Here is a 17,281-nt window from a genome sequence, read left to right on the forward strand (position 1 = left end):
CCAATAGAAACATGCCAAATTAGAGTTGTATGTAGGGACCACATACAACAATTGTATGTGTAGCATTTACCGTATCGGTATCTTGTGAAAACACACTATTGAGTATTAAGGTAGGTTGTTGTAATTATTGTAAGCATTATCATGAACTCATTGGATAGTATGTAACAACTTAGTTGAGGAGCTATTACTCTTGTGTTTAATAACCACTCCATTTAATGAGTGATCCCAATTTTTCTATGATTTCCTCCCCTTTAAATTAATTAACTATCACTTTCACTTTCATCTTATGTAGAGGCATGGCTACAAATGCTAACACTGAAAATGATTCAGTGCATTTTTATTATATTGGGCCCTAATCATTTCTTTAAGGAAAAATATTTTACTTAATTATAAATTTTATGATAAAATTGAAGATTAGATAATTAATTAACAAGTTTTCTCTTTACTTTGTATAAGTAAATTTTAAAAAATAGGGCCCTCTTATAGTAGTTTCACTTAGAGGCTCTGTTCAACCGACCACCCCACACATGCTCAGAACCACCCCTATTTTTATGCGGTAATAAATTACTTCCTCTTTTTTTAGGTATAATGTACACAATAATAGTTTGGCTTTTATATACTGTATAATTTTGTACATAACATTCTCACTTTAATAAAAAATTTATACAATTAAATAAATTTTACAAAGTAATAATAAGGTTTATATAGTTAATTTAATATAAGTAAAAATCAAGTCCATAAGCTATTTTATTATTGGAACATTTTTAATCAAAGTTTCCCTTCATAATATAAATTCACTTAACACGAATACAAGATTATACTGGTTTAACAAAAACCTGTCCGGTTCTCGATGATAAAAATTCAATACTTCCTAAGTTCTAAAAATATTGCACCACATTGATTTTTATACTTGTCATCGCACAAGTTTAATCGTTTATATGTTCAACTTAAAAAAAAAAATGAAATCATAGAAAAAAATATAACAATGTGGTGCAATATTTGTCATCACAATTAGGCCTATTCATTTCACCTTTAAAAAAAATATATATTTGGTAAAATTAATTTTAGGGTCTGTTCACTTTAGCTTAATTTCAGTTCAATTCAATTTAGTTCAGCTCCTAGTTTTCTTCTCTCATAAAATATTCAGTTCATTTTAGTTCAGCTCCTAATTTCCTTCTCTCATAAAATATTCAGTTCAGTTCAGTTCAACTCCAATCAGTTCAGTACATTCAGTTAAGCTCAATTCAGTAAATGTGAATAGACCCTAAATTCAGTAAAAATAACTGTATGTATTTTTTCAGTTTTTATTTTTATAGTTGCAACACTTCTCTTTTTACACTTGTCTATGAATGATTTCAATCATTAATATCTTTAACTACGAATATGTAAAAATTATAAACATTTGATATTAAAATAGTACTCCCTCCGTTTTAATTACTTGCTCCATTTCTACTTTTTGCACTATTGATCGTATCATTTGTGATACTTTGACTAATGTCTGTGATTTATATATAAGGAAAAATATAGTCTTGTAGATACTTATTGAAATTGTTTCAATGTATAGACTATTAATTTTCAATTGTTAGATTTTATGCTTATTAAGCATTAAAAATATCAATGATCAAAGATTAGCATCGATATACGTGTCTAAGAAAAATGGATCAAGTACTTAAAAACGGATGGAGTATAAATTGAGGCGAATCTAAGATATCACATGACTCTACATTTGCTTAGGTATAAATCATCAAATCTATTACAGTACGTAAAAAAAAAAAAAAGTAGTAAAAAAAATGGTAAAAATAATTTCAATTCAGTAAAAATAATACTTCGTAAAAGGTAAACAGAGTCTTATTAGCTATAAATCGAATAATGTAGTAATGGTGTAAAAGTTAAGACGGTGTAATGTATCGAAAGCAGATTGGTTAATCTTAAAACGAGAGAAGAGAGTGGCTTAGTTGGGATGTGTTGTCGAGAAGTGAATGGGAGTGTACAAAAAATGTGGTTAATATTGACAGCTAATTAAGATGGTTGTGAGAAATCACTGTTCATTCTTCAATCTTTTCCATCAGATAATAGTACCTCTTCTTCCTTTCTGACCGTTTTCGTTTCGCTTCCTAATTGGACGCTGCTCTTTTACTATTTCTTTTTCCTTTTTTTTTTGGCTGTTTCATTTTTACATGCTACTGTAATATTGCATATCACGTACATAACAGTCATCATCATCTTTTTTACCTGTTTTTTATGTCAGCCAGATTTATAACATCATTTTTTTTATTTTAATTAATTAATTACGAGTATTTAACATAAACTTAATGCTTTTTTGGCTGCACTTGTAATCTTGTTTGACATTTGTAGTATGGAGTATAATTTATTAGATCCCTTAGAGCCTATTCATATTTACTGAACTGAACTGATTATAGATTAACTGAACTGAAATTAAGCTGAAATGAACAGATTCTTATAACATCATTTTTTTTTAATTAACTATGAGTATTTAACATAAACTTAAAGCTTTTTTGGCTGCACTTGTAATCTTGTTTGACATTTGTAGTACGGACTAGAATTTTTTAGATCCCTTATTATTTGGTTAACATAAATAATGTTTACAAAATTGAAGAATTGCAAGTTCTTAAGAATTTTGAGTTTCTACATAAATCATAATTTGCATGAAAGGTAAATTCTCTCATGTCAAAAAAAAAAAAAAAAAATGTATGGCAAATTGCAATGAAATTTTCAAGCTTTATCTTGCCTTATGTTGTTACGCCTCACACATTGAATATTTTATATACTTTGTAGTTTGTAATATATTTTAACAAAAGTATTACTCCGTAATTTAATGATCAAATAAATGCATGATAAATTGTCCAAAAAGTGAAAAAATACAATATTTAATTTCATTTAAAAGTAAAAACAGTTCATTAATAAATTGTCATACAACATCTACAAAAGGAATATGAATTATACAAATACATTAATCAATTTGATTGATAATGGATTATCTTCAAAACTACAACTACAATCATCGAAAATATCTTGTACTCCGTACTGTAGGACATATTTTTACTCTTATACACAAATCACTGAACGACTTATTATATGATTAAAACAAGTAGCAAAAACGACTTATATTTTAAATTAAAGGAGGACGATACATCAATGTTTAGACTTTTTATCCTTACACATCTTTCCAACATAAATCCTAATCAATAGTGGAACACACATGGAAAAAGAAGATTACTACAAACTCTTCTTTTTAAAGGCCTTCAACTTAGACAGCAATATTTACATTTGATTTTCTTGCCCTAATGTTTGGATTGAGATGTGCTTTTCGAACCTTTTTTTTTTAAGAAGGATAATTGTAATAGTAACTAGTAACAGGAAGAATGGTAATACGAATAATAGTCAACCTGTCCATTTCAATTGGAGCTTATCCAATGAAACTAATCAAGTACAATTAAGCGCTTAAGTATGAAAATTACAACCTAGATAGCCATCAAATGGTGATATTTTCACTATTACGATAAGCAAATTGTATTAGATGATGAATTGATGACACAAGACATTTAAAATCTTTCAATCTATAAGTCTTAAATTTATGTCACGCAACTCATAATTAAACATTAGAATTCTTTATTAGGATTATTTCAAATCTTTTATTTGAAATTACTTAGAGTTTGTGTATGTTGGATTCCAAAACCATCATGGCCACGTCTAAGCACCATGTACGCTCATTTCAAGTGTACAACCTTATACATGTGCTCCTTAGATGTCTACATATACAAAGCTCGCGCTTTAGCCTGCTCATGCTCCGACAACCCGGCCTTACGCCACCACTTGTAATTCGTGACAACCATCCACATAAACCGATCAACACATACTAAATTTGGGTTTTGAAGTCTGGACTCAGGAGTGTGTTTGAGACACCACCTTGTCTGATCCATTTAGGCCTAGTATCTGTAGACCTCTGGGGTTTTAGACTTTAGTATCTTGAACGTTACTAAAAATATTCTACTTACCATTTACGTATATACTTTTAATCATCAACTCTTAAAAATTAAAATTACCCCCACCTTCAATCGAAATCAAGCTAAATTGAATTTGCATTGTTATTAATAGTTCAGATAATATATTGTCAATTTGTCATATTTAGTTATTTGTATAAAAAATATATATATACCTTCCCTCACTTTTTAATTTTTTTTTGCTTATTTTGTTACTTTTTTTTATTATCCCTTGTTTATCAAATACCTTTATTTTACTTTTGTTTAGGTCAAAATTTTGACCTATAATATTCCCTTATCTTCAGTTGGAAATTTTCTTCATTCATTTGACTTAATTACCTTTTACAAGCACTGATTTCGCCATCCTAGTAGCTATTAGCAATCTCTTTTGATCTGTCAAATTGCTACATTTTATTCTTAAGGTACTAAAATTTGTTGCCGTTGGTGCGCACTTTGGTAGCTTGGCAATGTGTCTTTCTTGGCCACAATCACTCTTTCTCAATAAAATTTTCATTAAACACCCGAGTGCTCGTATAGTGTATTATTGTACACCCATATCTATCCGCTATCATATTTTCTTAATTTTAGTCTTTTAAAATTAGATAAAAATGTTTATTCCATGCACCAAATTTTATTTTATCTAAACTTATTTGAGATTCACTAAACTAACTAATTTAAATCAATCGAACTTGAGATCGAGTATCCCTTGCTCTTCCTGAATTTATCATATTTGATCACATATATCTTTATCTAAACTTTTTTTTTTTTTATAAAATCTAAAATAATATTAAGCGAAATAAGGTAAAATGAACTCATCATTTGAAAAACTGAACTATTGAAGTAACCAGCTTGTTTATATAAATAAATACTTCTAGTAAAAGCATCAATTTATTCCTGATTGAAATCTTGAAACGTGTCTATGTGTAAGATAAAATCGAAATTTTATGAGGTAATCTCAAAAATAAATAGCAAATTAATATCATCAAATCATCTTTGTTGTCTTAGTCTTCTTCTCCTTTATTTTGCTATGACCACTCGTTATCCTTCTATTATAACTTTAATTTGTTCAGTTTGCCTCATACATAGTGGTCACTCAGTTGGAATTATTTGTAAAGTCTTAGTCTAAGGCAAAATGCCTTCATATTCCATTCTACTCTTAAAAAAACATCATTCTATCTCGGAATTTCTTATTTCAAACATATAATTCAATTAACTGACGACAGTTGGAAGCAAAAAAAAAAGCTATAATAATTCACTATACATTGAGAATCAATGAATCTTATTTTGTTTCCTATGCAATTACATAACAATCGAAGAAACTACTTTATTAAGTTGCGCGAACACAATAAATACCATCCCTAAAGGTAACAAAAAGATCATTCAGGTTAGACTCGATGTAGGTTATATTCGATTATTCGTTTAAGATCACTTATTTCTATTACCAAAATAGAATGGAGTATTAGGAGCCGGCCAGTTTAAGTCTAAGGTTTGCTTTGGAATAACGCATCCTTCTAAAAAAGATTAACTACAAACTAAAACCATTCATAAAAATTCTCTTAGTTAAAGCCTTGGATCATATTTCATGGCTAAATTCAAGGATATCAAAGCATATGTTCTTTGGTGGTCCAAGTTTGTATTATATATACTAGATTATATTAAAATGTAACACATCTAATTGTACTAAACTTTGGGTACAAAAAGCTAATACATGGTTGAATTGAATTCAAAGGTAAATGTGGTCCCCATAATTTTAGCTTAAGCCAATGGTAATTTATAAATAAACAGGTAAACATGAAATGAAATAAAACTATGTTTTAAGATTAATTTGCAGGGTATTAGGGGACCATACCACAAAGCCTGCATCAAATGGACTAATTAATTTTCATAAAATACAAGATTTATTCTCTTAAAAATCTCTTTAATCACACTATCTTTGGATTCTTGGACATTTTAAGTATGGGGGACCATTGAAGCAACAAAGGAAATTTCGGATCATAAAAAGAAAGAATTAAGAGGACCAACAAAATTAATTATTTGAAGGGTTGTTTAATTTTTATAATCTTGGTAAATGGGGTGCAAACAATCTTAAAACACGCTGCGCAACGACCAAAATCATCTAATTCCATTTATCCAATTACAGTACAATTTTTTTTATTTTAATTAAGGATGAAATTTGGTAGGCAAATATGTTTGCCATTGTGCACTGAACCTAGGTTTAATTATACTCCATTAGCTGGTTCTACTGAGTACTACAAGTTTAGCAATTTGTATAAGGCCGGGCATTTAATAGATAACTAGTGTATGGGCCGGGCATATAACATGACACGTGAGTTACTTAGACTCAACATGCATGAAATTGGCCTAATCCGACATATGTTCATCACTATGAATAAGTCGACAATTAGGCACAATAACTAACAATAATTCATAAATTGGAACATCTATCAATATCACAACCTCACTCAATACAACACAAAATTATCTTGGACCGTTTCAAGCATGTTCTGTTTAAGCACGAGACTTATATAGTTATATACACAATACATGGGCTGTATATCAAGCCCATGCCCTCATATCCCATTAGAACAGTCCTATGATCAAATTATTAGGTTAATCAACGGTGTATTTAACTGAAAATGTTGAATAAAATTAAAAAAAAATTGATAATAAATAACAAGGGAATAAAAATGAAAGTATAGGGATGCACAAAGAGTTGGAAATGGTAAAGTTTCTATAAGAAGGCAGGGGAAGAAGGAGACATGATATACGAAGCTAGGACCTACGTTCCTTGCCTACGCCAATAAGTCCAACACCTAACCCAAAAACCATGTTTTGCATGTTTACCTTTAAAGTTTGATCCGTACGCTAATTCCTTATTTTTATAGGTGCACTAAACTATACATTTGTTATTGTAACTTGTAAGTTTTTATATCTTAGTGCACTGAAATGAATAATTTTTATCAATTGCTAATTAACATATTGTTAGTTTTTGAGCATTTCTAGCTAGTGACTCCTTGTTACCAAATTAGGTTACACTTAATTAGTTTCCATCTACACGCCAAAAAAACCGATCAATTTTTAAATCATTATTTATTTTTGGCGGAATTGTTTTTGTTAGTAGGATAATTTATTGTCTCCTCACTATGTACCTTGTCGAGTTGATGTTGATAGATAATATGAGTAAATTATTATGGACTATAGGATAATTTTCACTGAATATTAGTATATTACTAATAAGAGTTATCTAATTAATTGACGGAGATATAATAATCTTGCTTCTACTTTCTCGAGGTGTTATAGCCATTGTAAGGAATGCAGAGAAACAATAATTGATGGGAAAACCTCCCAAATAAGATGGAAGGCAAACCCTACAGCCAGGAATACCACCCGTGATTTTATATAATATGAGTTATTTGTATTAAACCTGTCTAATCTACTCGTCAATACTCAATAACTATCAAATATGATATTTTTAATTGTTTATTAAAATTGCTACTCACTAGAAAAAATAATGTTGATCCACACTCTACACTAATTATACTTCACTCTTACAAGAATACAAGTGGGAGTGTGAAAAGACAATGATTAAATACAAATTTCCCAAATAAATAAGACACCACTAAATAAAATAAAAAAATAAAAAAAAAACTTGGGGAGTAAAGGCATTCACAAGTTCACACAATCACATAGATGCTTTATATGTTTGTTGAGTTAAGATGGACATGCACGTGAGGTGTTGGCCATTAAGTGATGGGCAATTAGCCCAAATTGATGGTTGTACTTGACGTGATGGGCCTTTTTCGGGCATGAAAGCGAACTCAAAGACCCTGATTGGACTACCCATTTCTAGGAAAACAACGATAAGAACGCACCACTGTTCACCGCTCACCACCTGTCGACACTCAACCGCCACGAGGTCCACAGATGGCAATTATTCACTTTGCCCCACATATTTTCAATTTATACCGTGCAGAGAACATTACAAAGATTCATTAATGAGACGAGGTCCACAAATGTCAATTATATATTACTCGCTTATTCTCATTTTATATGATGCAGAAAACATTACAAAGGTTCATTGATGTAGACGAGACTTGAAATTAGATAATGCAATAAAAATTCTCATACAAATTCATTACAACTACATAGTTTTACTTATTCAAAATGTTTCACTTATTCAATTATCAACTTGATGTAGTATTTTCCTCAAAATCAACTTCATGTAGTAAAATGTTTTATAAGTTGAACTTCATTAAGGTCTCTTGGATTAGAAAATGGACATCTCAACTCAACATTAAAGTCTCTTGGAGTATTACATGATAAAACAGGACATTATTGTTTTTAAGCACACGTGCGTTTTAAATTGACCCACCTAAAACTATAACTTCCACAGTTCCACTTCAATTGCTCTCCCATTAGAATGGAGGCCTAGGGCTTACCCTCATACTATGTATTTGATAATTATCAACTTCTATTTTAATGAGTAATGATAAACAATATCATTATGAAAGTATTTTAAATATTCATGAATCTTAAATTATCGCCCCTTATGATTTTTTTTATTGTTTTAACACAAGTATACATTTATCAATATAATGACATCCTAACGGGTTTTCAAAAAAAAAAAAAAAAAAAAGTATACATTTTTATAAAATCACAAAAAGCTGTTTTGAAGATAATTGATTGAAATTTCAAAACAACTCTTTAGTAAAAGAATATCATGACAGCATATATAAAAGAGGGCCCTAATATTTCATGGTAAATAAGTAAACTTATATCATCAAGACTGAAGACTATGAATATTTCTGAGCATCACCTTAAAATATACTTCCACCTGCTTTAAAGTCTCCTTAAAACAAAATTACATTACAAATTAACAGTCAAACAAAGTCTAAAAGTTCCTTAATTAGAGTCTACTGCTCTTATGAGAATTATTAGGAGTTACACATACTTGCGGATGGAATTTACATTTTCACCCAGAAAAAAAGACAAAAGATAAAAAGGTAAATCAAAAGTAGTTGTTACATATAATAGCAATGCTTCCAATTTTTCATAGGGCAAAAAGTTAGCCCTAACTAAAGCATCCACCTTGCATCCATCCTGGTAAGAATCCAGGAACTTGTGCATGTGTTGTTGCAACACTCATCTGCTCAGTAGTTTCCGGGTTATACCTGCATCCATCCAACCAACCAAACACGATTAAATTGTAGTCTGTGTTGTGTTGTGCATTGCACGGGTTTTAAACTAGTAGTATGGTTTTGTGCTTACCCTATTTGAAGGGTAGGGTTGCAACCAAGGGGCTGGAAATTTAACAGCCCCTGAGATTGAGCGTGTTGCTGTCCATAGTGAACGTTTTGGTCGGTACCATCCCATGATTGTCGGTATTGAGCATCCTTAATCGTGATCCGATCAAGCTACGTACCAATAAATCAAATTCCAAGATGTAATTGAAAATCAGACTCATAGGACAATTTGTACAATACATCCTAATTAATTATGCATATATATGAATGTTGAAGAAGCTATGATTGTTTTGTTACCTCAGTTTTCAAAGATTTATTAGCTTCCATTAGTGCATGTTCCTGTACACGTGACTACCATATTATTTTAATGATATACAATATGATCGGTTTATTTTTTCATGTTATAACATAGACACAATTAGTCTTCTAATATCTAAAAAAATTACATAAATGAAACTAAAAATTTGTTTTAAAAAAAATGTTAATAATATTATTTTATATCAAAAATAAAGTAATATCAGTAGTTCATTTAAGAACTACAATATCATTAAAATATTATGATAGTCATATTTCAAACGACTAATATAGCATTTCCAATAAAAGTTGCATATAAAACAATTAGAATGTGATAATACTTGTACATACAAAGTACATACCTTGTGCTGAAGGTCAGTAAGTTGATCCACCATTGATTGAGTCTGCATAGATAGCAGCAGTACACACACATGTTTTTCAAGTTAGACATACTACTATACATTTCAGTGATTCCAAACCAACAAACAGTACACAAGGTTATTGCAGTTAAAAGTTGAAAAAGATAGTGGTTTCAATCTTATATCACAAAGTTAATAAAATGAGTAGAAAAGAGAACATGATGCATGCTTCAATTCATACAGAAATACAAGTACTTGATAAAATGATAAGCAATAAAAATGCAAAAGCATGAATCGGATTAATAAAATGGAAAGACATCCTAAAGTAGTACACGTGACGTGACTTAATATTTTTATATGAGTAAAGGCCTATATATGTACGCACTTACTTAAATGTATGGTGATGTAAATAAATAGCAGTTCACATTTGATTGTAATGAGATCGAGTGCTTGGTTAATGGTTACTACTTACCTTAGTCGATCTGATCTGCTTCAGAGAAGTCTCCAGCTGCCTCTCCAGCTGATCAAGCTCCTTCACATTCAGAGGCCCCAAGTCCTCTCCAAGTAAGTTTCTGAATGTATAAAATAATGAAATAATACAACCATAAGTTCATAAAACAAAAATATTACTAGTCTCCAAGTAGTACTACATTCAAAATACTATAAATCACTAAACAAATTTGTTTCACAAAAATGATAGAGAGTACAAATATTTAACCTTTGAGTTCTTTGGAGTGATTCATATCTAGCTTTCAGCTTCAAGTACTCCCTGTAGCTGCTCTGTTGAGAACAAAGCAAATAAAACAAATTAACATAAAATTCCAAACAATAAAAAGTCCAATAATATTTACACTAATAAATATCCTTGCAGCAACTGCCTTATACGCGGCGTAGATACTGGATACCCTAAGGCAGTGTGTGATGACATGTTTGCACAAGCACAACCTCGATTGGGTGCATTCGGGTTGTGCCCAGAGTACATCCGGTGTATGATAGAATGTGTACGTACAGAGATACAAATAATGAGCAAAAAATGGGAAATATTATTACCTCAAGCTCTTTAGATGGTTTGTTGACTTCTACCCCACCATAGCTGCACTTCTGGTATCTCTCAAGTGTTTTGAGCATGCTGCATGCAGTCCAAGTATTAATTAATTATATAATTTTAACAAGTATGGTTTATCAGTAATCCGTTGTAGTCTAGTTGGTCAGGATACTCGGCTCTCACCCGACAGACCCGGGTTCAAGTCCCGGCAACGGAAGTTTTTTCTTTTCTTTTTTTTTTTTTTTGGAAATTCCTTAACCATCTAAAATCTCTAAAACATATCAATTTTATATGGTGTTTTCTTCTGAACTGTGAACAATTACTCCTGCATGGACTGCAAAGTCTTAACTCCTTACTTCACATCCTCTCTACACAAAGATCTTAGTAGCTAAAAGCTCGAAAATAAACCGAGTTTTTTTTTTGTAAAGCAATCTGAGGGATGGGAATAAGCTTTATATAGAGAGTGCATGAAGCAGTCAAATTTTTAATTCAATGAATTGAAATATAGTTGTGTTAGGAAACATGAATGTAAAAACCTCAAGTTAAGCATACATGTATCAAGGCTAAGCTTTCTTCATCTTATGGTGAAGGTCTGAAGGACACAACAATGGCCGAGCTAGATTAATTTAATTAGTGAAGACAGTAAAGTAACAAGGAAGTCAATCGAATTCAAATCAATGACTACAACAAACCATTTGTATAGGTAAATTTGCATATCACATACCTACAACATTGCCCTAATTAATTATATATATCTTTGTCATTAGGTCAATATGAAACCCCCTCTTTTTTTCATTAGGAAGCAGTATGACTGTACCATGGCATGCTTATACAAATTAAAGTGCATCTAAACCCATTGTATGTGATGCAAAAACAATGTTGGTTGTATAATTGTATTAGTTACTTTGAACTAAATTAAGAGTGGATATTAATGCAAAATTAAGTCCCTCTATTATTGATAACTAGATGTAAGCCCGTGCGATGCACGGTTCTAGTAATCATTTTATTTAATTTAAAATTGTGTATATTTATGAAGAACATTCATTAAATATATGGATAAAATTCCTAATATCATAAGATAATTTTTTAATTTTAACAATGAAGTTATCTTTTGTTGTTTTATTTATTTTATGTGACGCTTGAATTTAAAATCCCAAACCTTATTCACTATTTTTGCCTATGTGACAATTTAAATTTTTAATTCAAATAAGAAATGACAAATCTCTTTTTTATTGATCAAAATAAGTCTTTTGCCTATACGTTTATTTAATATACTTATTCTGTTTAAAATGTTAGTCTCATTTATAATTGTTTAACTATAAAATATTATGTGAAATTAGTTATATGAGATTTAGTTTTATTTGTCTCGATGAGTATATCATTAAAATCAAACTTTTACAATGTTTTCTAAGGAGATATTAAAGAAATTTGCGATTAAAAATTTGCATCCACATATATTTAAATAAGATAATTATTACTTAGTTTTTTTTTAGAGAAGATAATTATTGATTTTTAAAAGTAAATTAAATTTTAATTATCCTCTATTCGTTGTTTTTACCTATGTGTCAAAATTCTTAAATCTTATTCGTCACTTTTGCTTAGGTGGCGAGTAAATTTTTTAATTCTAAAATAAATTATTAATCTAATTTTTCATTGGACAAAATAATACCTTTTTCTATGTGGCGCGCCAAATGCTCCCGAAAAATGCCTACTTTATTTATATATATTAGATTATAATTGCTTTCATTACTTATGTAACACTACCTGAGTAAAACTTGACAAGGAGATCAGATCAGGACATAAATAGGCAAATAGCATACCCAATACAGCTATTATAAAAGCACATTAATTTTATTTTTTACAAAATTTGAAAATAAGAAAAAGGATTTTTTTTTTTCCCTAAACAAGGTCTTAAACATCTTAAAGTGAAAAGACAATTTAGCAAGCATATACTCCGTATAAGTAATTCTGTGATTTGAGTATACCATAGAGAACGTTTTTGAACAATAAATTAATTTCAAAAAAAATAAAAAATAATTATAATTATAATCAACGGAAAAACAGCTTTACTAAATAAAATATCAAGTAATTAAATGCAAATAATTTACAAATCTTTTACTTTCTCCTACCAATTCAAGCCCTTTAAAATAATTTGCCTTTAATTGTAGGCAAATAAACCAATATTAGCAAATTATAATTATTACTCTGTAGGATGATTTTATTTTTTACTGCTAAAACAATAAAAAGGGTATCATAATTAAGATATAAACCAATTATGGTCAAAATTTTAGGGTTTTTAATTTTCTTGGCCTAGATCAAATTCACACAATCATGTACAGTTTTTTTTAATCACCCTCCCATCTTACATATGTATACTATTTTTAGTGAAATTGTTGGCTGAACTTGATGAATACTTGAAAATTTGAGGGAAAAGAAAATTTTAAATTATATACTACTTTGCATAAAAGAGTTTTAGATCTAGGGAAAAATTCATAAATTTATACTCTAAATTTTAACAAAAAAATGAGAAACAAATTTTAGGTTTATAATAAAAATAGCTTTGATCGAAAATTACAGAAAAATAAATAAATAAATTGTTGCACTTTAGGTTAAATCAAAGCTACGATATAACATAACTTCTTAAATAAATTAAGCTTAAATTTTTTTTTATATTTTTTAATTTTTAATTTTTGAGGTGTAATCTTGTAAGACTCAAACTCAGCTAAAAACAAAGCTGATCTTGCTATAATTCAACAAAATCATGAGAATTCATGATGAATTTTCAGAAAGTAAGAAAAACACAACAATTAAACATCCAATGGATAAAGAAATGCACAGGTATTAAATTGATCTACTAAAGTAACAAAACATCATATCAAATAAAACAAAGCTGCAATCCAAAGATCTAAAGTAGTACTGGTACTATAACATCTTTAACCTATGAATTTTTTACTCTAGATCTTTAATTTAAACAATTTTGTAAAAAAACAAAATTACTATTTTAGAAAAAATAAGCTTACAAAATCATACAAACTAAACCTATGAAATTTTTTATTAAAAAAATCTGACCAGATCTATTGAAAACAATCAAAGTTTTATTTCCATTTTAGGTAAGTAAAACATTAGATGGAAATAAAATAACCCAGATCTCAAAACTTTTAGACCAACAACCCAGAGTTCGGGTTGTTAAATTCAGGGCGACGTTTAGCTATTCACTAAATCATAATCGTGACTAAAACATAAAATTAAAAAAACCCGAAAAGGCGGTATATGATGATCACCTGGGTCCACTGCAGAATTCATAGAGTTTGCCACGGTTGGAGAAGATGATAAGAGCAACTTCAGCATCACAAAGCACAGAAAGTTCATAAGCTTTCTTCAACAAACCATTTCTTCTCTTTGCAAATGTCACCTGCCTGTTTATTTTGTTCTCTATCCTCTTTAGCTCAACTCTTCCTCTTCCCATTATTTTAATCTTTACTTTTTTTACCTCTTTTATAAATATATATTTTTTTTCCTTAACAATTTTATTTTCTAATATTATTTGGTTGAATCTAACAAACCTACCTCTTCTTGTCTATAATATTTTTGCTAAAAATTTCCCTTCTTCTCTTAGACAAAACTACACCAAATTTGTGAAATAATAAAAATTTATAGTAAGAAAGAAGTTTTTGAAACCCTAAACAAAGCTATAAATATTAATGTGAAACATTGAAAAATGAAGAAATAAAAAAGAGGAGAGAGAAAAATGGGAAGAAAGAGAGAGAAAATTGCAAAGGTGAAGATGTGTTTTTGCCAGAATGAGGTCTAACAAGAGAGGGTTAGGGTTGGTATATGTGCTTTCATCACTTCATATATTAACTCCTGTGTTTTTTATTTTTTATTTTTTTTATTACTTGTTTTATTAAATTTTTCCCATACTATGTAATTTGATGCTTTTTCCCATTTTTATGTTTTCTTCTACTTTTGTTTATCCAAGTTGCATTCTTTAGAGCGTGAAGGTTAATTCCTTAATTTAACTTCAATTAAGTTAGCTAAGGTTATTTCCTTCAACAACAAAAAAAAAAAAAAAAAAAGCTAGCTAAGGTTTTAATTTATAAAAGGTAATCATAATTGGCTTTCGAGATCAAATTAACTAATCTGTAGATGTGATCATGAGCTAGCTAAGTGAGTATGAGATTTGGATCATACTGGAGCAAATTATAATTTTGGATTGGACTTATATTTGACACAACAAGTCTAAAAGTCGGGTCAGATCATGTAGTAAGGGCATGTTCTAATTTACTGAACTAAACTAAACTAAAATGAATTAAACTAACTAAATTAAACTAAAATGAACTGAACTGTTTATGAGAGAAGAAAATTAGGAACTGAACTGAAATTAATTAAGCTGAAGAGAACAGGTCCTAAGGCCATGCTTTGTAGATCGACTTTACTAAGAACATTCTCACCAGGCCCTAAAAATATTACATTCATTATCTAAAGCATAATTATTGTCTTAAATAATACCCTACTTTGTATAAAGTACTCGTATTAATTATTTTTTGAGAGATCGTTAACGAATAGACTATATATATGAGAAAAATCAGTGAATAGTTTGAAAGAAAATGTATGTTAGGATGACAATTTTAGCTAGCTCCAATTATTAAAGCTATTAAGTGATAGTTAGAGAACAAAACCATCATCAAATTAGAAGAGGATGCATGCATGCATGAAGCTCTAAAAAGTGATACATATATACTGATATGATGAGTATGATGACTAATAATTAGCTTATTCTTATATTATTAGGTAATTTTGTGAAAACAAAGGTAATACCGGGCATTAATTAATTTCAAGACAATTTCATGTTATATATTGTTCAAGTAAGTCTTTATTTGGTCGTACTAATATTTTTATTTACTTCTAATGTACAATTTAATAATTATTTAATATTCTCTCGGAATTGATTGCAACATATTTTTAATTTTGTCACCAAAAACATGAATTGGCAACTTTATGGTTTAGAACAATTACCCAAAAAGGTTACTCGGTATAACTTATAACACATACACAAGTCATGAAGTTAAGCTAAAAGAATTGTAAGTCCTCAAGAGTTATTATCAAAAGAAAAAAAAAAAAAAAAAAAAAAAAAGGTACTTGATCACTCATATTTTATTTGGAAAAAACAATAATAAATCAGAGAATCGCACGGATTGCTGCTCTCAATAGTTAAGCAATTAGTTAGTTTACTAAATGCAATAGATCTTACGAGTCGTACAAGCGTTATGATGAAGTTGCTAGGGTTGCTGGCTTTTGTGTATGGAAGTTCATTCAAGTCCATTTAATCCGAGCTTTAACACTCTCTAAAGTGACGTGACAACAACCATGCAACATTGATAATTAATGTTAGGGTTCTATACTTCATTTTGTGGTCTTCACTAAGTTAATCATAATATACCGTCAATTGTGTGACTGTGTCCAGTAATCCACACCTAAGATTGAATCGCATTCATATTGAAACACGATACACCATGTTCACTTTACTTTTAAAAAATTCTCAATATTTAGCAAATATAATTTTAATTCAATAAATATCTAACTATCACTCTATAGTATATTAGTAACATTAAAGAACAAATATCATAAAGAATTAGTAAAAATAAATTTTAATTAGAAAATTTAATTTTGGTTTGATAAAAATGATTTTAATCTAATAAAATAAGTTAAGATAATAGGGCCTAATTGGATTGGAGTATGATTTAATTAACTTACAAGATTAGTTTATACGAGAGTGAGGAATAGCTCAAGTGGTAAAGCTTTCCTCCGAATTCAATGGATTCTGGGATCGATTTTCATTCCCAGCCTTTTGACTCTTAAACACACATACCAAAAAAAAAAAAAAAAGAGTTTATGCGGAGTAAGTAATGATTTTATCCGATTACACCTAACCCTTTATGTATCCAAGTACAATAATATGAGTACACAATTAATGTGAATTCCGACGAAGGATATGAAACAGCGCGAACCCTTAAACCTAGCCGTTGGACTCTACCTTTTTTTTTCAAAATTGATTTTTATGGAGTAATATTACTGATTAATACTCCGTACCTTTTTAATATGTACTCCGTAGAAGTATTATTGATTAATACGGAGTACTTCGTATGGAATCGTAGCGTTAAATGACGCGCTTTTGACAACGTGATGAAAATACTGGTAGTATATTTATCTCCTACAAATTCTGTACTACGTTTATCTACCGTCGTTGTTAAAAAATCTTAACGTTTCTTAAAAAAAAATAAAAAAAGAGAAAAGAAAATTCTTAACGTCGTCACATAACTTAAAATGGTTGTCCAAGTG

General features: G+C 29.5%; 1 protein-coding gene and 1 non-coding gene across 2 annotated transcripts; one reads left to right on the top strand and one right to left on the bottom strand.

The window, feature by feature from the left end:
- Positions 1-9,072: 9,072 nt before the first annotated feature.
- On the bottom strand, positions 9,073-14,416 carry LOC145556518 (agamous-like MADS-box protein MADS2). The gene is made up of 8 exons (XM_081618179.1): positions 14,224-14,416; positions 10,948-11,026; positions 10,616-10,677; positions 10,370-10,469; positions 9,901-9,942; positions 9,542-9,583; positions 9,270-9,415; positions 9,073-9,172 (listed from the first exon to the last, which is right to left on the bottom strand). Exons 1-8 carry the CDS (start codon positions 14,406-14,408, stop codon positions 9,073-9,075), a joined length of 756 nt encoding a protein of 251 aa, XP_081474305.1. The 5' UTR covers positions 14,409-14,416.
- TRNAE-CUC (transfer RNA glutamic acid (anticodon CUC)) lies at positions 11,087-11,159 on the top strand. The gene has a single exon. It is a non-coding gene; the product is annotated as a tRNA-Glu (tRNA).
- Positions 14,417-17,281: the final 2,865 nt, after the last annotated feature.

This window comes from Chenopodium album, chromosome 8 (assembly GCF_948465745.1).
Source record: "Chenopodium album chromosome 8, dcCheAlbu1.1, whole genome shotgun sequence".
Lineage (NCBI taxonomy): Eukaryota > Viridiplantae > Streptophyta > Magnoliopsida > Caryophyllales > Amaranthaceae > Chenopodium > Chenopodium album.